Source organism: Muscardinus avellanarius, assembly GCF_963383645.1.
Source record: "Muscardinus avellanarius genome assembly, chromosome: 1".
In the NCBI taxonomy this organism is placed as follows: Eukaryota; Metazoa; Chordata; class Mammalia; order Rodentia; family Gliridae; genus Muscardinus; species Muscardinus avellanarius.
Genome location: NC_137786.1, coordinates 129,047,409 through 129,070,627, shown reverse-complemented (window position 1 = coordinate 129,070,627; position 23,219 = coordinate 129,047,409). Strand labels below are relative to the sequence as shown.

Genomic DNA, 23,219 nt, shown 5'->3' with positions numbered 1-23,219 from the left:
CCATTCCTAAGCAGGCCACATTGGTGACCTCATCTTCCTTCTAGTGGGGTCCAGTTGGAGCTCTGCATGCAGGGCAGACTTCCAGTTCCTCCTGTCTGGGACTCACAGTGGCAGATATAAATAGACCAAGACTTTGTCTGTAGCCATTGTTCTCTAACTGCCCATTGTTTCTGGAAGCCAAGCCTTGCTGTGCTGCAGCTTACTCCTGCTCCCCCCCATCCTTTCTTCCTTTCTTTCTTTATTTTTTCTTTTATCTTTGCAGAAGTCTGAATTTCAGCTCAGCCCTTTGCTACCCTCTGTTTTTATAGTTGTCTGGTACTTAGGGAGAAACTTGGAAGAACCAGCTCCATCATGTAACTCGGCCGAATACTGAGGCCTCATATTTTAATTCCAGTAATGCTTGTGTCTAAACCTTTCCATGATCTATTTGTGGTCAAGACAGAGATTTGTGAATCTGATGATAGTAAAGTCGGGAGGATTTGTAACTGGTTGAGCAACTATACCCAAGGGTCTCGATTAATGTGTCAGTGTCAAAAGTAATGCATGGGCTCCCATGTTATGTTAAGGGGCACAGTACTCCGTCATTGCCTTTTCAACATTTTCATTGGAGGCTTAGAGTAGGGAAGGATGCAGAAAACATACTTAGGAAGTTGCAGATGGAGCAAAACTGAGATTGATAGCTAATAGCTGGCGGATGAATTCATGATATAAAAAGATCTCTGCACACAGAAACATTGGTCAAAAGAAACAAGTTGACGTTTAATTTAGATAAATGTGAAACCTTACTTTGGGCTTAATAAAATCCAGTCAGTTAGACGCAGAACTGGCTCAATATCAGTTTCTGTGGAGAAGGGAGAGCATCGTACTTTGAGTGGTTTTGGGAAGCGTGGCTGTTAGTGTCTTCCTTTCCCTAACCAAAGCTTAAGAAGTGTGATAATCATCTTGTTGATCTCATTTTACTCTTAAGAAGTATGATGTTCAGCTGTAGATGCTGAGGATACTCCTTAGGGACACAGACGTACAGGAGCGCATCCAGAAGGTGGGAGGGTGTTCAAAAATCATGCTACCCTGAGTGGTTGAAGGAACCAGGGAGTTTTAAAACCTGGACCAAAGGAGGGAAGTCAAGCAGTTGAAAAGCTGTTAGATGAAGAAAGATTTGGGTTGTATCGCATGGCCTCAATCAACAGAACCAGGGTTGATGCGTTGAACTCCTAAGAAGGCAGATTTAGCTCAAGGTGTGTTATTACCGTTTTTTAAAAAACTATTGTGGCTTGCAAGTGAAATTGAATGGCTCACAAATGGGGAGTGACTGGCTGGCAGAGTGAGAAGACTTTTGGGGAGGATGCTGGTCCCCCAGGTTCTGCTCTGCTGCTGGCTGTCACTTGTTCCTTTGCGCATTTGGGAAGCAGTGACCGGGTCTGTATGCAGAATACATTGCTCTGGTGCTGGTGGTGGCCACATTGAGATCCTTTGTCTCCTTTATTGGGAAAAGGGACTTAGATTTTTTTTTTTTTTTTTTGTCGTAGATTCCTGGGGTTGAAAACAGTCACACTCTGAATGTGTACGGGTATGCGTTTTCCTTCTCTGTCCAGATTTATTTATTAAAAGCAAAACACATCTGCATAAAAAAGCCTTAGAACGCAGGAAGAATGTCCACTTTGTTTTTCTTTCTGGAGCACCAAGACATGGGGGGTTTCAGCTTCCTCTGAGGGGTTTTTGAAGACTGGCTTTCATCTCAAACAAGGCTTTTTCCCATTGGAAAAATGGCCCTTTTTGGTTTAGAAATGTATTTATGTAGTGCATAAATAAATAAGAAAGTGGGGAGAGAATTCCTTTCAAATTTTACGGAAAAAATGTTGCTTTCTGAACATCATTAATTAGGAGTAAGTCCCTGCTGCTTCCAGTCTGGCCCCACCCTGCCTTCTGTCTTTTTATTCTGGTTCAAATTTTCCTAATATTCCCTTCTGCTTTCTCCTTTCCTTTCCTCTCTGTCTCCTCCTCTGCCCACTCTTCTCCTCTTTCTCTTTTCAGCTCCTGCCTCCTCCTTGGCCTCTCCCCAGGGCCCCGGCCCTATCTTCCCCTAGCCCCTCTTTCTTCTGGCCTTCCCTGGGCCAGCTTCAAGCGTTCACTGGAAAAGGCTTGTCTCTTGTGTTTGTTTCCTGCGTGGGAGGGAGAGGCAGGCCTTGAGAAAACAGTTCAAAAGTGCAGAAAAACTTTACCTCTTCCAGCCTAAATAAATGGGCTCCACTGCATTTGTTTGCCCAGATTTTTCCTTTGCCCATAGAGAAACTTCATCCTCCACCTTGTTTGGCCCAGCCTTCCTGGTGCTTCTCTGGACCCCTCTCTGCCCTGCCTGCTTTGCCCCCAGACCAGCTTCCAGGTGGGCCCTGAGTCAAGGGCGGGAGATGGCCAGTGCTGGGGGATGCACAGTGTGCCTGTAACTCCGTGGGCCACAGCAGTTCTGCAGAGGCCCAGCCATTGAGGTTCTTCCCTTCTCCAAAAGAGCTTTTTTCCATAATGACAACAAACAGTTCTTGTGTTCCATCATGTCTGCCTCCACTGCCTTTCACTACAATTGGGCACAGAGAGAAAATACCTGGCTTTCTTGCATCACTTTGCTGCTTGATATCTTGGTTAAGTCACCTCAGTTTCCTTTCCTGTGTGTTGGACATAATACTCACCTTGTTTGTTTTGAGAGTCATACTAAAATGCTGGAAGAAGTACTTTCTAAGGTGTAAAATGCTGTTCAGGTAGCCATAATGATATGTATAGGTAGGAATAAGTGAAATTAAATTGGTTATCCCAGTTAACCAGCATCTTCAGTGGGCAATAGACCAGAGGCTAAGAAGCTGGGGTAATAGCAAGATGAGGAAGAATGTGATTATCCTATGTCATACTGGTACCAAAAACCTTATGACCCCACCATAAGTGTTTTACTTGAAGGCAGGGCAGGACTTTTTCTCATTCTGAAGCATAAAAGCTGGAGTGCAACCCAGTGGTTAGCTCTTACCTAGTGTGTATGTGTCCCTGGGTTTTATCCCCAGCAGCTTGTGCATGCGCGCGCGGGCGCGCGCGCGCACACACACACACACACACACACACACACACACACACCTGCGCATGCATGTGTATGATGGGGGGGTAGTAGAAGGTGCAGTCTGGCTGTTTTCAAAGCTGCAGTGGGAAGGGCCAACTCATGATTTCCTCCTTGGTGATGTGGAGACTGGGTCTGTATTTTTCATGATAGAGGAATCACACAATTCCAGGACACTTTAGACTTCTTAAAATATGGCACATTGTGAGAGTCAAATGTAATCATGTATGTAGGAACTGATTTGGAACATGTGAAGTCTTCTCAAATGGCCTAGAATGATCATACAGGAACTTGAAAGCACTCTAGTGAAGTGGTTATATTCCTTATATGCAGGAATTCTAATTATAGCTAAAACACTCTCCTTGCCCCCAGGGTTGGGGATTTATGAAAGTGTCATTAATTTAAAGGCCCATAAATGACTAGGATAAAGTGCAACTTGACTTTTGGCAAATTCCAAACATACAGAAAAGAGTTTTGAACACCAAAATTGTAAATTTCTTTTGTGCCACATTACTTCTACGATAGCACTCATAGGAAGTTTTTAAAAACAAAAGGTAAATTGGATTCATGTAGCTGTGAAGTGTCCTGGCAAACATATTTTTGGTGATAATTGCTGCAAAAAGGATTTCCCCCGTGGCATATTGGAAGATGCAGACTAGACATGAAACTGATGACATCCATTTCTGTTACATTTTATAATCAGATTTTATAATCATTCTTTTTTCTCTGTTGTTTAATTGTACTTGGGGAAATTGCCACATTCCTTCTCCTTATAGTCTCTCTAAAAGATTAGGAAATAAAATCTTACTTTTTTTATTCATTAGATTTTTTTATAAGATGCTGCAGTTCAGTCAAGACACTGGCAATTTATTGGGCACCTACCATGTGTCAACAGGCTTTGGCATTTTCACATGTCTTTCACATAGTCCTCATTGCAGGCCTGGTAGAGCATCCCACGGATTTAGAATGAAAGCAAGCTGCACCCCAGGGCCTTGGGGACCCATCTCATGTGCCTTTACTTGCCAGGACTGCTGGAGAAAACACGAATTGAACAGGCAGGGCGCCTTCATTCAACTATTTCCTCTTTCAAGCCATTCGCCTAATGTTTTGGGTGGGAGATTTGAACTGTTCTAAGGATCAGAGGGGGGAAATTTAGCTGCAGGGCCCAGGGGGTGGTTCTGCTTTCTGGCTCAGGTCCTGGAACGGAAGAGCCTTTCTGGGTTTCCCTGAACACCTGGAATTGATTTGGACTGTGCTCTGCCTTCCAATACATTTGCTGAGGTGGAGGATGGAGGAGGGGTGGGGAAAGAAATAAATCCAGTGATTAAAAATAGCTCTTGCATGTCAGGTGCCCGAACGAATTTGGGAACGTGCCTGCAATCCCTTTTGTCTGGCAGGTCTGAGCTGTGTGCTGCCGAATTACAACCGCTTTCATTTGTTTTTCCTGCTTCCCTACCATGTAATGGTCAAGGGCTCATTGGAACCATGTGTGTGCCTGGTGAGTCACCAGATCCTCGGGACTTCAGTGGTAATAATGTGTTAAAACTCCGTTTGGGGGATGGGGAAGGGAGTGGATGAAGGCAAGGAGGGAGAAGTCTGAGGTCACTTCCTACAGATGTTCAACTTGCCTGGCTCTCCCTGCAGACTTCTTTCTCAGACCCTGCTACAGGACCCCGGCCGGCTTCTCAGTCCATGTGGAGATTACTTTGTCCCCCAACAGATCCTGTATTTTGTCCTAGGGCAGCTTCCCTCTGCGAAGAGGCATCTACCTCGAAGTTGGCACGTTGTACCCAAACAGTGTACATTCTCCAGTGGCTGTGTGCATTGGCAGCATAGTCGAGATGCTGTAATTTGAGACTGGCTTGCATTTTTGGGCAGCCAGGTCATTGGAGGGTGAATTGGGGATTTTCTGTGCAGCCTTTTTCTCCCTCCTTTGAGTAGTTTCTGTTGGCTGATGCCTTGGAGTGGGGTGGGGGTGAGTATGACAGAAGAGCAGATACCATTGGACATCTCCTTAATTAGTAGGAGTCCGGTACAGATCTTGTGTCCCATTGTTTGGGGTGTTGATAGGACTTTTGGGATGGGAGGTCCCCCAGCAAGGGCACTGAGCCATTTCTTGCTCAGTTCTTGCTGAGACAAGACTACTTTCTACCTGTTCCCCATTGCTTTGTCACATCATTACATATATGAAAGCTGAGCTGGGGCTGGGAAGGGACACTTCACTCCCTTCTTTGCCAATAACCTCAACCAGAAGCAATGGGGTTTATACCAACTTTCTTGGGCTGAAGTCCTGCCTGCCAGGCTTCTGGTGCTTTTAAGGAGGTCAGGGTAGAGGAGACAGAAGATGTAGGTTCCTTCAACTCTTCTTTCAATCTACCTTCCTATGAGTGAGAAGGCAATGGAGACCTTTTGAGGTTCCCTTTCGCATTCTTTGGGGATTGTTAACCTCTTTCTTGGGTAGGTCCTAGAGACCAACAGCAACTTAGGATAATCAAGTCTTGAGCCATTGCTCCTCGTCTCTGGCCACAGCCAGTTTTCTATGTAGGTGGGTCTGAACAAGTACACAAATCTGGTCTTCCACATGGGGATTTGTAGGCAACTTGGCCATGGCCTTACTTTTGAAATTGCCCTTCTGGTGCTGGCCAGAATTTGCAGGCATTTTTTTTTTTTGCATGATCCTAGTGAGAATTGGAAGTTATCAGGACATGAACTGTTGGAAGGATGACCACTGCAGTCCTCTGCATGCAGGACGTGGGCGTCAGAGGGACCAGCTTCCCGTCTTCACTTGAAATTGTTTCTTTCCAGCCTTGCCACTTTTCACATCCCAGTGGCCTTGCTTTCCTGCAAGTTCTGTGATTCCGGTGGAAGAATGAATGAAATGTTTGAGCTCAGTGGAAGTACTGGGGAAAGTCATTTTAAAGCCCTTTTTTCTTTGTTCTTGCAAGTTTTCATGCTAAGATCCTTCTTCATCTCAAACCTCGAGACAATAAAACATTAGTGAGTGTAATGACAAGTTGCCTGGGATGAGCTTTGCAATTCCCCCTTGTGTATGAGATGAAGTAAAAACGAGAATGCTGGTAGATCTTACGGGTTTATTGTGCCACTTGCTCTACTTTTGTGTGTGTTTGAATATTACCAAATGAAAATTGTTAACACCTAGTGAGGGATATAGACACCATGCCTTTTTTTTTTTTTTTTTTTGGTGGTACTGGGGTTCCTGGGGGCTATACTCCCAGACCCATTTTTATATTTTTTATTTGGAAGCAGGGTCTCACTGAGTTGCTGAGAGCCTTACTAAGTAGCGGAGGCTGGCTTTGAACCTGTGCGATCCTTCTGTCTCTGCCTCCCAAGCGCGGGGATTACAAGCCTGCGCCACCACGCCCGGTGACACCATGTCTTAACAAAGTCTTTTAGACATAAGGTGAGTGTGGGGCTTACCCAGTGTGAGCACATTCATGGCAAAAGTGAAATCAGAACCCCAGATTTTGGCCCGAGAGTTAATTCAACCCTGTGAATATTCCTCTATCTTTTTTTTTTTTTTAATTTTCCTTGTCTTCAGAATACTGTCTTTGTATTTGGACAATTGCTCTTTTTTTCCCCATGTGAATCAGAGATTTTTCTCATTTTTCTCAGTAAGTGTTTGTGTAATGAATTAACCTGATGTTATGTGCACAGTGGTCCAGTAGGGTGACTTGGGGTTAACACAGTATGAAGGAAGCCACGTTGTCATTTAACCTGCTTGCTACAATGTGGAAGGAAGCCTCACCATCCTGATTCTGAGGAAAGGAAGCAAATACAGATGATTCTGATTCTGTAAATGTTTTTTTAATGATGTCTTTATGGTGCTGACTGGGTGAAACACAGGGTTTCTTGGAATTGTTTTAAGTGTTTAAGTATTCCTTCAAATTTATCAAATTCTCAAACCAGGAAATAACGAGCATTATTTCTCATCTCTCAAGAAGAAATTAAGTTATTTGCTTTGTTTTAAATCTGTGACCTTTTACTATTTGCGATGGAATAGAAAATGAAGACCCTGGATTCTAAGAGTTGGAAGACTGACATCTGGCCCTGATTGGTTCCTCCCACCCTATGATTTTAGGCTTTAGAGTCTTGGTTTCCTCGTCTGTATAAGGTGAATTCTGTAATACCTTAACAGGTCCCTCAGAAGTTCTTGTGAGGATGAAATTGTAGTGCATGTGAAGAGCCTTGGCAAACTGGAAGGCAGTTTGCAGATGTTAAGACACGTGGCTTATTCTTGGTGTTTCCTTTATGCTGCTCTGATTGTGGTAATACCCAACACACACGCCTGTGTCATTGTAATCTTCTAGGATTTGGTCACATCCAACAGTCACGTTAACACTGAGGCATGTGCCTCAGGTTTCTTGTTTGTAGCTGTATCTCACCACCTAACCCTACGGTGCCAGATGCTGCAATCTTCCCTTCCTCATTTACTGAGAAATGGGACAGAAATCTTGTGTGGTTGGTAAGGCCATATATCTTGAACTTCTTGCTGGAAAAAAAAAAAGCCCCCTAAGTTTAGATTCTGTATAACATGTCGGTAAGAGCCATTCAATTTCAGAGAACTCCAAAAAGTGATATAAAAAGACACACAAAACAGCCTCAAAGGGTTCTTGGAAACGGAACAGCCTTTAACGTTGAGTTACATACAAGTGAATAGAAATGCTTGTTTTACATTTCGCTTGAAACATGTATGAGGTGGTTTGGGGTTAGGCCACAATGAGAAACTAGCAGATGTTTCCCTGCATCAAAAATGCTACTGGCTCATCATGCCCTGCAAATTCCAGAAGAGCCCCCTGCTCACTTCTGCCCTGATGCCGCAATCTTGGGATGAGTGTTTATTCACCAGTACATGCACAGTTTCCCTCTCAGACATCTGGGGTGATTCTCTTAAGCACCAAGTCAGATTTAGAATTAGTGGACAAGAAATCAAATCTAATATGCTTATGTCTCCAATTTCCATTGCACGTGTTGAGAGTTTTCACTGCATCGACACAGTATTTCTTCAGATTAGGTTCTCAACATTTTTAGACAAATTTATTATTTAGAGTTAAGATACTGTAATTATTTGGCACAATGGCAGTTTCAGTATTTTTCCATAAAATACTGTGGAGGGACTGATTAATATCTAGATGCTGATCCTAAAATTAGAAATTCTTTGGTGCCTTATCTAAAAGTATTATAATAGGTAACGAGGTAAAATACTTTAAGAATCACAGAAATGTCTGCTTGGGCTAAACACCTGCCTAATGATTTCATCTCTATTATTGATCTGAGAAATTAACAACTGCTGTAATCATAAGCAAGCAACATAAAAGGACTTTTGCATTCATATTTTATGTGACGGGTTTAGTATTTTCTGTTAATGTCCACGTTTGATCACAGTTACTATATTTTAGTGTAGTGCCCATACTACTGCAGCAAACAATTCTGGCCAAATTTTCACTTACATTTAAAGGGGGTTGAACTTTTTTCTTAAATTCAAAATTCCATACTTTACAAATGTTGGCAGAGCGCTGACCCTTCTGCATCCTTCGGGTCCAAGGACAATGCTATACTACCTACGGGAGCCCATTCAAACTTGATCCAAATGCAAGTATCAAGTGTGCTGAGCTGCTTTCCACCACCGAGCTAGTAGGTCTTTTTCAGGAGACCCAGCACTTGAGTCCCATAGCCAGAGGGACAATGCCCCCTATCCTCAGTGCAGCCCTGTACTGCTACAGCTGACCGCATATGGAGTGGGCTTTGGAGATGGCATTGAGGTGGACAGGAAAAAAGAAATTCCAGCTGCTTCCCTCAGAGAACAAGTGAGAACCGGAAATGCTGGCTCCCCAAACAGGAAGTGGAGCCCTGCATGGAGAATTGTCCACTCAGCACTCCAGCCCAGGCCCGACTGCCCTGCAAGTGTGTAGTTAGCATATTCAGGGACACCTCCTCCTCAGCCTCTGCTGCCGTCCTTGGCCTTCACCTCACAAGGGTGTTACACCCGTGTTGAGGACGCCTGGTCCCCCCAGTCAGCCTGGTCCCTGGCAGAACCTCTGTCTTTCCTCTTGGCCTGGTCTGCATTTCCCCCATGTGTTGTCCTGGCCGATTCCTGCGATTCGTAAAGGCCTTTTCATCGCATCATAAATCTAACGGAGGGAACAAACACACCAAACAAAACCCACACAGTTCAGCTGTGTGGATTTATGTTGGATGCGAGTGAAGGGAGGAAAGCCGATTCAAATTTGGAAAATTTAATTCACAAAATATTTGTTGACTACTTGTGTGTCTCGCCTTGTGCTTGGAGCCAGGAAGCTGCAGTTGTCTGTTCTTTCAGAAGCAACACTCTGATTCACTAAACGGACCTTTTCTCTATAGTAAAACTGACTGCATTTAAAGAGGAAGCATCTCTCTCTCTCTCTCTCTCTCTCTCTCTCTCTCTCTCTCTCTCTCTCTTTGTGGTACTGGGGGTGGAGCCCAGGGGCATTCTACCTCCGAGTTATACCCCCAGCCCTATTTTTTATTCTTTATTTTTGAAACAGGGTCTCACTGAGTTGCTGAGGGCCTAAGTAGCTGAGTCTGGCTGCGAACCACTATCCTCCTGTTTCAGTCTCCCAAATGCTGGGATTACAAGCGTGCGCCACTATGCCTGGCTTAAAGGGGAAGCATTTCTGAACCTGCCCCTTAGCTGTTCTTGGACTTGTACAATGGGGACAAACAGGGGACACTGATGTGTTTCTTAGTGACTCATTTGATGATTACTACATTGTTTGAAGGGCTGGATGTTATGTAATCAACATGCAAACCCCTCCCCCCCAGTCATTTATTTTACCCCTAACAATCTGGGATTTTCCATCATTTTGTCAACCCTTCCTGGAGGCTAGCTGAGTTTTCCATTACTTTTTTTTTTTTTTTTTTGCCCGGTCCCAGAGTAACCCAAACTCACCACTCTCTGGAACTCAGATTCCCTGTCAGTGGCAGGCAGGGCCCAGAGTGGAGCAGCTCCAATGAGCCCTCCTGGTCTTCCTGGCAGACCTTGGATCTAAGCATTTCCCAGCAGCTTGCAGAAAGCAAGCCAGAGGCCAGTGATGCCCTTTCTTCACGCAGTGCCCTTCCCAAGCATTTTGCCACCCAGAGATGATTACTAGCTCTTTTATTGGAGGTCACCAGCTGTCATCTTTTTCTTGTTTTGTTTCCATTTTATTCAGCCAAGAGCACACTGTGTATGTTCAGAGATCTCTTTTCACCAAGCCAGTGTTTAGAAATGGCTAGTGAGGAACTTCTGTACTGTCCTTGCATGGAAGTTGGCCATTTTATAAGTCAGTTTCAACATGTGGTACACTGGAGATTCAGACTTCTAGAAATCACTACAGTGAAGGGTATCACTGCTGAAGGTCACAGAAAGGCTGGAAGGGGTTGGCTTTGGGTGAGGAATTGAGCCCAACATAAATTCAGATGATGCTTGACTTTAGCTGTGTGTATGTACAGGGCCTGCAAGCACAGGAGGGCCAGGCACAGCAGAGGGGAAGGTGCAAACGGCTGTAGCAAATGGTGGCACGCTAGCAGAGCTACAGGTTTTGATACAGCTCTTCTTTACCACCTACGTAAATCAAGTTTGATAGATTTTACCAACTCCTGTATTTAGCACTTGAAGTTGCCTGCTTATCTGCGTCACCACCTTCTTAGTCAAAACCACCATCATCTCTCAGCAGAACAAATGCCCGAAGCTTCATACTAGTGTGTCCATTCATACCTTCTAACCCATTCTGTATAGAACAGCCCAGGCACTCTTCTTAACACAAAATGTGGTTAGGTCATTCCTCTGCATGAAACTCTCAGCTGACTTGCTAGTTTACTTAGGATAGAGTGATAAAGTCCTTAAGAGGCTCCCTATTGACCTCTTCAACTTCATCTCCAGCAACTGCCCCCCTTGATTGCTGCTTTGACTGCACTGACCTTTTTGATACTAACATATGTCAAGCCCCTGTCTGATCCATAATCTTCATTTAGTTCTGTCTAGCATTGTGGCCCACTAACTTTAGTGCTCTTTAGGATCACCAGGATCTGATGTTAGAAAATGGGTTTTCTAACACTGGTGTGTCTGTAATTGGGAGGCTGAGACAGAAGGATCGAGGCTGAGACAGAAGGATTGAGGGTTTGGGGCCAGCTTCTGCCACTTAGCAAGACCCTCAGAAATTTAGTGAGAACTTGTTTTATTTTATAAGAAATAAAAAAGAACTGGGGGTATAGCCTGAAGGTAGAAGGCCCCTGCATTGAATCTGTCAAAAATTAAATAATAGATATTTTGGTCTCTACTTTCAGAAATTCTGATTAGTAGGTCTGGAGTGGGGCTAAAATTTGCATTTGAAAATTTTCAGTGATAAAGACATAGCTTCTGGGGTGCCACTGGTCTATAGTTCTTTTTTCTTCCTAAATTCCTGTACATCCTTTAGATCTCTGGAAGCTTTTGCTGGTTCTCCAGACTTGTAGGTATTCCTGTTTATATGATAACATGCATCTTATACTTATTTTTGAAGCCTTTTATTGACATTTTATTTGAACATTTCATTATGTCAATAATTTTTTGTGTGTGTGTGGTACTGGGGTTCCTGGAAACCCTTCTACCTCCGGGCTACACTCCCAGAACTATTTTTTTTTATATTTTTTATTTGGAGACAGGGTCTCTTAAGCCAGTGAGGCTGGCTTCGAACCTGTGTGATCCTCCTGTCTCCGCCTCCCAAGCACGGGGATTACAAACGTGCGTCACCATGCTCAGCATATCAATAAATTTTTAATGACTGAATCTACCGCAAGAATCAGATATCCCCCCTCCATTTCTGTCTTGTTCACTGTGATTGCTTTCTCTAATTCCTTGCATATAACAAGGGCTAAATAATTACGGGTTGAATGAGTGAATATTGCTCTTTATTTTTCCTAGGTAATTGAAAATATGTAATAGCACTGATGCCTTCAGTAAGTAAGAAGGATAGTCAGGGACTGTGTGGGTAACTTAGTAGAGAGTATAGAAAGAATAAGCATATTTTATATGTCAGGGGTATACGGCATTAAAGGCAAGAATTAGGTGTTTTTTAAGGGGCCTAGTACATTGTTGAAAGCCCCTTAAGTTTTACCTGCTTTGATGAGAACGTTAACACAGTTTTTTCTCAGCTTAGCTTCTTCAGTCCCTCCATAGCCTATTACGTCTTTTGAGTGGTTAATTGCCTATTTAGTTTTAGTTATTCATATGCTATGTGTGTTTTTTTTTTTTTTACAGATATGGAATGTGCAGATGTCCCGCTATTAACTCCAAGCAGCAAAGAAATGATGTCTCAGGCATTGAAAGCTACTTTCAGTGGTTTCACAAAAGAGCAGCAAAGACTGGGAATCCCAAAAGGTATGCTTTTGTAGTTGGAAAAAGAGAAAGTAGGGGCCAGACCCTTAGGGAAGGTTCATTTGTCCACCTTTAGTGTGGGAGCCAGATAGTAGACTAACCACACTTGAATCAGCAGCCATGAGTTATTGTAGACGTCCATTAGAGCAATCATAGATACATACATGTACTGGTGATTCTCCATCTCCCAGGCTTGTCACCACCATCTTGGTCCAGAACCTATGTGCACAGATGCCGAAAATTTCCAAGGCCAGGCCCTATTTCAGAACAAGTCATTCATAATCAATGGTGGAAGTAATATTTTTCAAGCTCCTCCAATGATTCTGCAGTCCAGACAGGTTTGGGAAACTTTTTTCTGGGCCACCACTGGATGAATTCAGTCCCTTGGTTTGTTAGAATTTGCTGATTGCTCTTTTCTCTTCTATTAACTCTGGGAAAGCGTGTTTGTTGCTAGGGAGTTCTTATCTGAAAGGATTTATTCAGAAGTGGAAGGAGTCTGGAATTGTCAGAAAGGAGAAGTGAGTGGAGAACAAGCAGCCTTGACCAAGGAACATTTCACAAGCAATGGAGAGCAGAAAGGACACTTGTGTGTTGAGTGAGAGTCAGGCTATCCTGAGATCAGAACAGTTCTACTGCTGGATGGGAGACTTACAGACTCACTACACTCAAGCTGTAGGCAGATTCTGTGAAGGTCTCTGCACCTTTTCCCATGTTTAGAACTGACCACAAACTTCAGCAGGCAGCTATGCTGAACATTCTTTGAGGATCACAAGGCAGAATAAAGTGAATTCTGACTGGGCTTTCTAGCATCTCATGACATGGTCTGTTGGATTGAAGTGGGTGGGTACCCTTGGAGAAGCTGGGATGTGGGCACTGTGACCTGCTGTCAGCTGAGCTCTCTACGTGCCATTGGCTGGTGTAGCTGGGTTAAACCTCAGGTCATGTATGAAGACTGTATGTCATCTGTACAATAGTGCTACGAGAAGCCAGGCCTGTGATATGTATTGATTTTGCAGGGATATAGTATAATGTAGGCACCTAACAATGTCATTAGCAAGCACCATTCAAATGACTTACTATTACTGATTGCTATAATTATTTGGTATAATTGGCTTAGATACAAATAATTGAAAATACTGATCCCCAAGCAAATTAAGAGCAGGGAGAGGCATGTGCATGTCACTTTACTTGAAAACACTTTACTTGAGCTGGGCATTGTGGAGCACACTTGTAATCCCAGCATTTAGAAGGCTGAGACAGGAGGATCATGGTTCACAGACAGCCTTAGTTACTTAGTGAGGCCCTTTGCAACTCAGTTAGACCCTGTTTCAAAATAAAGAATAAAAAGTAGGGTAGGGGATAGAGTTCGGAGGTTGAATGCCCCTGGGTTCCATCCCTAGTACCGTAAAAAGGAAAAACAAGAAAAAAAAAAAAAAGAAAAGGAAAACACTTTATTATTGCTATTAAAGAAGCCATTTAAGAATTGTCAATGGAAATAAGGCCGTGAGGGAGGAGATTCATGGAAAGCTATGCCAGAATGGAAGGCAGGGAACACTTGTGTGTTGCCTTTTGGCTGACCTTGTTTTCTCCTACCTGGCAAACTAAAGGAGGTGGGGATGTTGAATGTGCGGGGAGGGTTATGGAAGGTGCCTGATGAGATCCATATTCCTAGGCTGATTTTGTGGACAGGATAGCATCTTAAGCTATGTTCAAGCCCTTCAGTGAGTGTCTCTTTCAAAATCTGACCCATTGCATCTTCATTTGGTCTCTTCCCTCAGACCCCCGACAATGGACAGAAACCCACGTTCGGGATTGGGTGATGTGGGCTGTGAACGAATTCAGCCTGAAGGGCGTGGACTTCCAAAAGTTCTGTATGAACGGAGCAGCCCTCTGTGCCCTGGGAAAAGATTGCTTCCTCGAGCTGGCTCCAGATTTTGTTGGGGACATCCTATGGGAACATCTAGAGATCCTGCAGAAAGGTACATTTGTGGAAACTGGGGAGGTGAGGGCTGTGTGGAGATGCTTGCTGTTAAGAGTAGGTGAGAGGACTGACCCAGTGGGGATGTCCCTGTCATTATCTGGGTCTCCAGTTATGGCACAGATGGTCTATGGGATGTTCTTGGTGCAACCCCCACCTCCGCCGACATGTAGCAGGTGTTCAGTACACATTTCTTTCTTTTCTTCCATGTATTGAGGGTTCTGATTTTAAACTTCAGCAAGATCATACTCCTGTAGCTTCTTAGTGTACAAAATTCCAATCCATTTTTTTTCTCAGAACTATTTTCTACTCAAACAAGCAGTGCCCTTTGCCAGAATAGGTTTTGGGCTTTTTATTTCCCGGCAATCTTAACACACATTGCCTTGATCTGGGCCGCATCATACCTTGTTGCATCCACAGGCATGCTCAGCTTCTCCCAGGTCATTTAGGAGACGGGCTTCTCTGCCCGCAGACTGGATTGGAATTGCAGTAGTGCAGAATACCTTTCGCATCTGGAGTAGAAACTGAGGTTATATCAGGATGCTGTGTTGCAACCTTGTAATGACACGGCCTCTCCTGCTGGCTTCTTCCAACCTTTTTGGACGAAGTGACTCATGTCCCACAGTCCTGGCCGAGTATAGAAACAGCAACAGGCGGCAAACTTGGGTGTTTTTGCGCTTATTTTTCTGAATTTCTTCTTAAAATAAATTGCAGTTACCAGCAGTCAGCAGTGCCCTCCAGCTGACTGAAAGCCTAGAAGCCCGCTGCCCTCTCTAACCCAGGCCCACCCTTTCCCTGTGGTCACCAGCTCTGGCTCCTGGGGGAAGGGTGCAAAATTCAGGGTTAGCACTTTTATTCCATATAATACCTTCATTTGTTTAAGGCTATTTTCCACTCCTGCGATGCTCAAGAGAGACTGAATTAGATTTCTTGGGGCACAGCAGTGTGATCTTTATTCCTGTTCTTCAGCTTCTCTGTTGAAAAATAATAAATACATAGTTAAGAACGGGGTGAATCTTCCTGTGGCTGCAGCTAACCAGGGCTGGCCAGCGGCTTCACAGTCCTCCCCAGAGCTCTGGCAAGTCCTCTGAGTAACTGCACGTACGCCCACTCCTAGGTGTTGACATGAGCGACTTGTTTATAGAGGGAAAAGATACAGCAGGCTCCTTGCAGATCTGATTTAACTGCTGGCTTCTAAACACAACAGCAGATTGCACCAGACTGTAACCCAAATATATTTTACTAATAGAATATTTCCCTCTGTTTATCATATTGGAGCTGCCAGGTGCTTTGGGGTATCTAAGACTGCCCTGATCATGGTTGTAGTTAATATCTGTATAGTGTCCCTGTGTTTCCAAAGTGTTTTAAAATATGTTTTCCCTCTGAATTATCAAAAAAGCCCTGTGAGATAAGAAAGACAAGCCCTATTATTCCTTGTCTGTAAAGTGCGGCTCAGGTTAGATTTCCTCAATTATCCCTCATTTCCTTAAATTTTTAAATTTAACTCTGAAATGTTTTATTCGTTTACCTTTTTTTTTCTCTTTTGGTCTTTTTAAACTTAACTTTTCGTCCTGTGTTCTTTCTGTGATAATGTGGACTCACGGGAAGTCTCTCGGTCCTAAGACAAGTGTGTCCTGCCCTTCTGTCAAGAAACAACATAAGGGAATTTAAGGAAAATAGGGTGTAACTGAGTATGTTTGAGGACAAAAGTCCTGTCATCCCATCCATTGTTCCCCTGAGAGGTGGCAAGAGTCATCCCTCTTCAGATTCACGGATCTGAAGATATGAGCAAGATGTTTGTATTGAGGGTGCAGCTTGGGGTCTGTGATGAAGCCAGAGCAGCACAGCACCCAGAGAACATAGCTGTGTGGGTGGGGTGGGGTGGAAGGCCTAAGGTACCAGGGAAGGTTCAATCTGATAAGCTGCTAAAGCAAAGTTTAGTCATTTTATCTCAATTGGGAGCTGTTTTGTTTTGTTTTGTTTTCTTCCCCTCCTCCATGCAGGCCTAAACTTGTTTTCCTATCAGCTTTTGTTTCTGACAGACTATCAAATACCTGAGGAAAACCCCAAACAAACATAATTCTCTTTATGTCTGATTGTTAGAGTGAAATTCAGTCAGAAGCTCCATAAAAGAGTGATAAGTTACCTTATTTGGTTCCAGGGTTACCAGAGGGTCCCAGGCTCACAGAGGCTCTGGGGAAAGCATGTCTGTCTTTAGTTACCCTTCCTCTCCATTCCTTTCTTGTTCCCGGGGAAGTTGGCATCTGAACAGCAGTTTGGTTATATTGCTCTGCTCTCATTTTACATAAGCCCTCAGAGTTCACCAGGTGGAGTCACCTTACCAGGTATCCAGGCCTGAACTTGAATTCTAAGAGCAACTGGGGAAAACATAGAACAAAACCCAGACCTCTGTTAGAAGTGGTGGGGGCTATCAGATCTATGAGCCTAAAGATTGCAGTATATCTCAGAGAAGGTTTTGCATTGATGATTTGAGGTTCAGACACCAATCCTGGTAACCTCCTGAGACAATGTCAAGCCTTTGATTCTAATCTCTTCCATGAGGCGCACATACACGCACGCACGCACACACGCATGCATACACAGGCATCTAGAATAAAGGCTGAATGTTTTTCCAACTCTTAGTGATTACTCACTGATTCTCTTTGCAAAATATTAAATCCCATTTTGAAGCTACTGAAGTAATATACTTAGCCATACTTTTGTGATCTCATACTTAGACAGGGCCCTGGTCAGGGTAGACTCAGACACCAGCTCAGTGAATGACCTTGTAGATTTCTTAGCAAAATGGTTGCGATCATTGTGGTGTTTGCATCCAAGATTTTTTAGGCCAAATGTTACTTGCATGTTGCCTTCTTTATTTCATTCCATACCCTGTTCATTGCAGAGGAGGTAAAACCGTATCAAGTTAATGGAGTCAACCCCGCTTATCCAGAATCCCGCTATACCTCGGATTACTTCATCAGTAAGTTGCATCTCTGCTTTTCTATTTGCTTGTTATAATGGGATACTGGGAAAGGTTCCCTGTCTTATAGATCGCAGGCTCCTTCATGAAAATTCTGTGGAAAATAATATTTTCTAAACTATAGACTATTTTATTTATTTTATTATTTCTCACAAGGTATAAGGATTCAGCCTCTGTAAATCTCTTATTAACCTGCAAGTTTCTGTGCCTAGAGTCAATCTGACGTCTTTAATGTGGCAGAATACAGCTTGGCTCAGACACTTGTGATCTTATTTGGCCTTGTGCACTACAGTGGCCAAGGAGATTAGCTTAGGGACTTGATCTTGGCCCGCTCTTTCATTTTTTACTAGTGGAAATGACAACATTTCCTCCAAAATCCTTATTTAAGATCATGCCATGCAGCTTCATCTTCTATTAAAAAAACAAAGACATGTCTTTTTTAGTTAAGATACCTAAATCCTTGAGAGGTAGCCAGAAGAACATAATTTGTATAGGGCTATTCTTATCTGATGGCCTCACTTTTTTTTCCCTTTATACTCTATTTCAATTTTTATTCCAATAACAGCAGCAATAATAAGTATTATATATCAAGAGCTTAAGTGTCAGAAATGTTGTAGGCATTTTGCATACATATTCTCATTGGACCTCCATCACAATGTGTTGAGGAAGATTGTAATCTCCCTTATCATGCCTGTGATCTTAGTATTTGGGAGGCTGAGACATTAGGATCTCAGATGTGAGGACAGCCTGAGAAACTTAGTAAGACTCTGTTTCAAAATAAAAAATAAATAAAAAGGGCTCAAGGTATAGCTCTTAGTAAAATGCCCTGAATTCACACCCCCCCCAGTACAAATACAAAAAAGAAGAAAGAAAAAAAAACAGATAAGGAAATTAAATGAGAAAAGGAAAGAATCTTATCAAGGGCCATAGCTATTAAGAGTGGAGCAAGGTGTAAAAAAAAAACAAAAAGTCCTAGGACTTTTGACTTAAAAGTTTTTTTGTTTTTTGTTTTTATCTTCTCCTCTAAGGTAGCCAGCTCATTCCATACTGTGGGGCCATTGTAAGTGGTAAGGAATTGCTTAGTTTACGTTTAAGTGTCGCCTTTCTCCAGTTCTAAATGTTCTCTGTTTCCAGGTTATGGTATCGAGCATGCTCAGTGTGTCCCTCCATCGGAGTTCTCAGAACCCAGCTTCATCACTGAGTCCTACCAGACACTCCATCCCATCAGCTCAGAGGAGCTCCTCTCCCTCAAGTATGAGAACGACTACCCTTCAGTCATTCTCCGGGACCCTCTCCAGACAGACACCTTGCAGACCGACTACTTTGCCATCAAACAAGAAGTTGTAACTCCAGACAACATGTGCATGGGGAGGACCAGTCGTGGTAGGTTAGCTCTCTTCTTGGAAAGCTCTTGGCTTCACAAGTGTTACCTACCTTTGTAAGTTTTTCAGGTCCCACTTCACTTCTTAGCCTTGTGATATCTTAGTTTCAGCCTAAGATATTCCCCATCTTAGAATATCTAGGTAATTAGATCTTCCCATCATAGAATTACAATCATGTCCATCATAGTGACAGAGATCTTGGGGTCCCTGGTGGGATTCAAGTCTGACAGGATAAACAATCACATGTCTTGTTTGGATAAAATGTTTTATCCAAATAACAACTGTAGTTGAATTTCATCATTTTTTAAAAAGATATGCTCTATTTTCTCTGAGAGAATTTTGCATGAGGAGGATGTAATCAAAGATAAAAGCTTCAAGTGACTATCTTAGAAAACCCTTTAGCTTTGCATGTGTCCTTCTGTTCTAGAATATTCCTGGGTTAGACTATAGGACCTGGCTTGGCTCCTGGAATGATCTCTGCTGCTCAGCCTGGGACCTTTAGCCTCCTGTGACTTCTTTGGTTTGGGAAGATACAAGATGGTTAACCAACAATTTATTTGGAACCACTCATCAACAGTGTGGTGAAAGTGTGTATTTAGGTAGAGGACCAGGGGAAGAGGTGGCCAGAGGCTTCCAAAAGAAGGTACTCTTGTTCCCATGGCTATTATAATAATGATAAAACATACACTGGCTGTGAAGTAAATGTTTCAGAATAGAGCTGGCGGACATAAAGCAAAGCGGGTAAAATCTACCCAGTTTATAAGATCAGGGCATAAACACTCAAAGGCATTGCCCACCTGGTAATTTGTTCTCATTGTTTTTTCTTTTCCTGAGGCAAGTAGAATCTGTTGGCAAGAGGGGCTTGTCCATCTAGGAAGAGCTAGCTAATGTCTGAAAAGCTAAACAAGATGGATTTTCTGATGAATAAATGGCGAAAAATTATAAACAGGAAGAACAGGAGAAAGCTGAGCCAGGAGATTCGGAAGCCTTTGGTCCTGGAAGTCTGACTTGGGTCGGCTTGTTAGTGATTTCTGCTTCAGTGACTGCTGTGATGCCCATCCTGAGGCTCCTGGCAGAGAGCTCAGGGCAGCCTTGCTTTGGTGAATCACGCCTTGCACATCATGGCTGTCCCCATCATGGTCTTCTTTGTGTATTCAGGCTCACACTTTGTCCCAGCAAGGCTTGGGATATCTAACAAGCCCTGCATAGGGAAAGTCCCTGCAAAATCAGAACCCATAATAGTTCTTCTTAGGGCCCCAGGGTGTTTGTGTTTTCAGGCCAAAGTGGCTGGGTGGGACCGATTCTGCCTTCCCCTTTCTGTCTTTTATTTTTGGGTGCATGTCTATTTAAATACATAGGCCAGTGTACGTATGTGTCTTCTCAGGCAGGTCAAAGCATTAGGACAGCTTTGCTTTCTTGTGGGGCTTTCTTTGCATATACTCAGTGAGACTGAGTTGTGGCTTTGGGGTTCAGCATGTTGTAACTTTGGGTAGATCTACTGTCACATTGTTTTGAAATTGTGTCTGGCTTTGCATTTGTGTAATTGCCCCTTTTCCCTCTCCTTTTCTTGGTTCTTGGTTTTGGTCCTTAACATCCCATTAACCCCAAACTAATGACTATAAACCAAAAATGACCCTCACTAAGGGGTGTGAGGTATTTTTTTCTGGCTTCACTTTTACTTCTTCCCTCCACACTTCAGGCCAGGAAAACTTAAGCGGCAGACCATTCCTTCAGGTCTGCTTTTTGCATGTGAGAGTTGTTGCAAAAAGACCGATTCCAGGGTCCCATGGAGTCTGAGATGGAGTGACTGGTCCAGACAGAAAGCATTACTGTTAGCAGATTATTGTTAATAATCACGGTATTCATACACTGCATTATGGTGTACAAAGCGCTTCTCTGTCCCACTTATTTGGACTCTAAGGACTGCCTTTGTGCGGGCAGTGTGTGTTCAGCAGATTGCTGTGGAGCTACCGTCTACTTTTCTGAGTGCTCTGAGGTCTGTTTGGTGGAGTCAGATAGCTTTGGATGGGTCCCGCTGAGGCATTTCTCAGAAAAACCAGCCAGTGGACGTCTTTGAGGTCACGTGCCACACAGCGTGAGCACTGAGTGTCTAATCCAGTTGGATTCAACCCATTTTGAGAGAAAATACCAGTAAATGAAGGTTTCCAGCTCTAGGGTTGTGAAATAGAGCTAAAATGAAAGCCGCCTTCTGCTGTAAACCACAGTTTTCAACTGAGTTGCCTCTGGCTCATGTTTGAAAGGTTGCCAGAGAGTGGTTATGGCCTACTTTAGTGCCCTCGCTTTAGTGGACTTGTTGGAAACTCAACTGTCTTGTTTTTGGAGATCCCGCTCTTTCTGTCCTCCGAATATAAAAGTGGCTGCTGGCTGGTTAGAAAAAAGGAATCATTTCAGGAGATGTAAGGATCGACAGTATCTCTAAATCTCGGTGGCTTGGTGGGATATTCTTCATGAATATACAAATTCTCTTTCTTAGGCCTGTGGTGTCTCACAGAGCAGTTGAACGACATTAAGACTGGTAACTGGTATGAGCAAACACCTTTTTATGGGATGCTAGTAGACTTCCTGTTCTGCTGAACACAGGAGGTGGCTTCTGGTCATGGACAGTTTTCCTGAGTCATTTCATGTGAATATCTGGAAGGGACCACTCCTTCATTTTATTAAGAATAAGGAAGTGCCAGTGTGACCGGGGATGGGTAGGTTGGGTCGATTGCTCCACAAAGCTCTTTGATTTGCTTTCTGGAGAGTACCGTCCTATGAGTGGATGAGTTGAGGAATAAATGAGATAAAGCAGATAATACTACCTTTCTATTGTAAGTAGTACTGGAAGGCATTGAAGGTGCAGAAATGTATCATATTTATATAATATTTATATATTATACTAGACTGTATTAAAGGTACATACTTGAGAGGCTGGGTTGTAGCTCAGTGGTAGAGTGCTTGCCTAGCATGCAGGGCATCCTGGAGCCGATCTCCAACATACAAGAAGAAATACATACATGCATAAATATATAACATACATACATATATAAAATAAACATACTCAAATACATTTTTCTGGCATCTTTAAAAACTTTGGGAGCAGGCTGTTTTCCCAATTATTTTAAGTTATATTCAGGCAACTGCTCATGTTTAAATTTTATTTTATTTCATCTTTTTACTGATCCCCACTGTTGAAGGGGACATTACACTGAACACACATTAATATAAAGTTGTAAGAGCCAAGCTTATTCTGTAATTTGAAATTTATAGAGCAGTACTTGGAATGATTGAGGATTGATTTGTAGGTATTTCTGCATAATCATTCCTATGTCCTTTTGCCTCTTGGCCCTTGGTGGGTTGAGGTGACCTTATAGTATCTGGCAGTTTGCCTTAGGTTGCCTGCAAAGTATCTGAACATAAAATACAGAAACATTCCTAGGAGCCTTTTAGCTCTTAAATGTATTTATTTTATTAAAAATTTTTTTGTTTGCCTCTTTTAATGTGGCATTTTTTGCCAATGGAAATTTCTCCAAGAGCTATTGTGCAATCATAGCAGCTGTTTATAACCTGGTCTGGGAAATTAATGAACTTGCATGATCTTGTGGTCAGTGAAGAATGCTTTAGCAATTCACAGAATGAAGGATTTCTGACACCACTGTGGACCTTAACTCCTTAATCAACTTATTTGCTTTTTTTTACTGCCCATGCTTCCTGAATGAGGCATAAATTTAAGTACAAAATTGTAATTGCAAAGGATAAGGAATATGATTTTCTATTTAAAAAAGTGATAGTGGTTTTCTTTTTTCTTATCTCCTGAAAACAACATCCCATAATATCTTTATTTGAGAAGGCACGTATTTCAGGACACGTATTTCACTTAAAAATAGTATTTGGGAAAAATGTTAAAAATAACACTTTAGTCCCAAGGTCAAGGAAGGTCAATCTTCTCTTAGTCTAATGGAATTTTTTTTTCCTTATGGTCAGAATCTTCTGCCAGATTGAACCTTCTGAAGTCATCTCACTGGCTTGAGTTGGAAAAAGGATTCAGCCTGATACTGCTCCAATTTCTTCATTAATCCATCTGGTCTTAGACATAGACCTGAAATCCCATAAGAGCACTTGTGATTCTCAGCTTTTAGGTTCTGGCTTTAGAATTCTTGAGGTCCCAAATGCTGCCATGGCTCTGTGACACGTGTGAGGAGTACTTGGCTCTGAGTCTTGTAGTGAGAGCTTTAAGCCAGGCAGCAGAGTGGCAGTGGCCTTTCAGATTGTGGCCCAGACCAGCCTCCTTGCCCCAGAATAAACCCCTTAACTAGAGATCTGGTTCCCCTGGGCCCCTCCCTTCTTCCATCCCTCCTGCAAATCTGATCAGCAATCTGTCCCATAAGAGG

At 43.0% G+C, this 23,219-nt stretch overlaps 1 protein-coding gene across 4 annotated transcripts in view; it reads left to right on the top strand.

Annotated features, from left to right (window-relative positions):
* The window catches only part of ETS1 (ETS proto-oncogene 1, transcription factor), a gene marked incomplete at both ends in the record, with an annotated part of 123,387 nt that overhangs the window by 80,880 nt on the left and 19,288 nt on the right, over nucleotides 1–23,219 (top strand). For 3 of the 4 annotated variants that reach the window (XM_080707433.1, XM_080707435.1, XM_080707434.1), the window contains 4 exons: nucleotides 12,369–12,488; nucleotides 14,264–14,464; nucleotides 17,369–17,446; nucleotides 18,581–18,829. The exons of the other annotated variant lie outside the window; for it this stretch is intronic. In XM_080707433.1, the coding sequence (XP_080563559.1) occupies nucleotides 12,369–12,488; nucleotides 14,264–14,464; nucleotides 17,369–17,446; nucleotides 18,581–18,829 (648 nt within the window). The remainder of the gene's footprint in view (nucleotides 1–12,368; nucleotides 12,489–14,263; nucleotides 14,465–17,368; nucleotides 17,447–18,580; nucleotides 18,830–23,219) is intronic. 4 annotated transcript variants of the gene reach the window in all.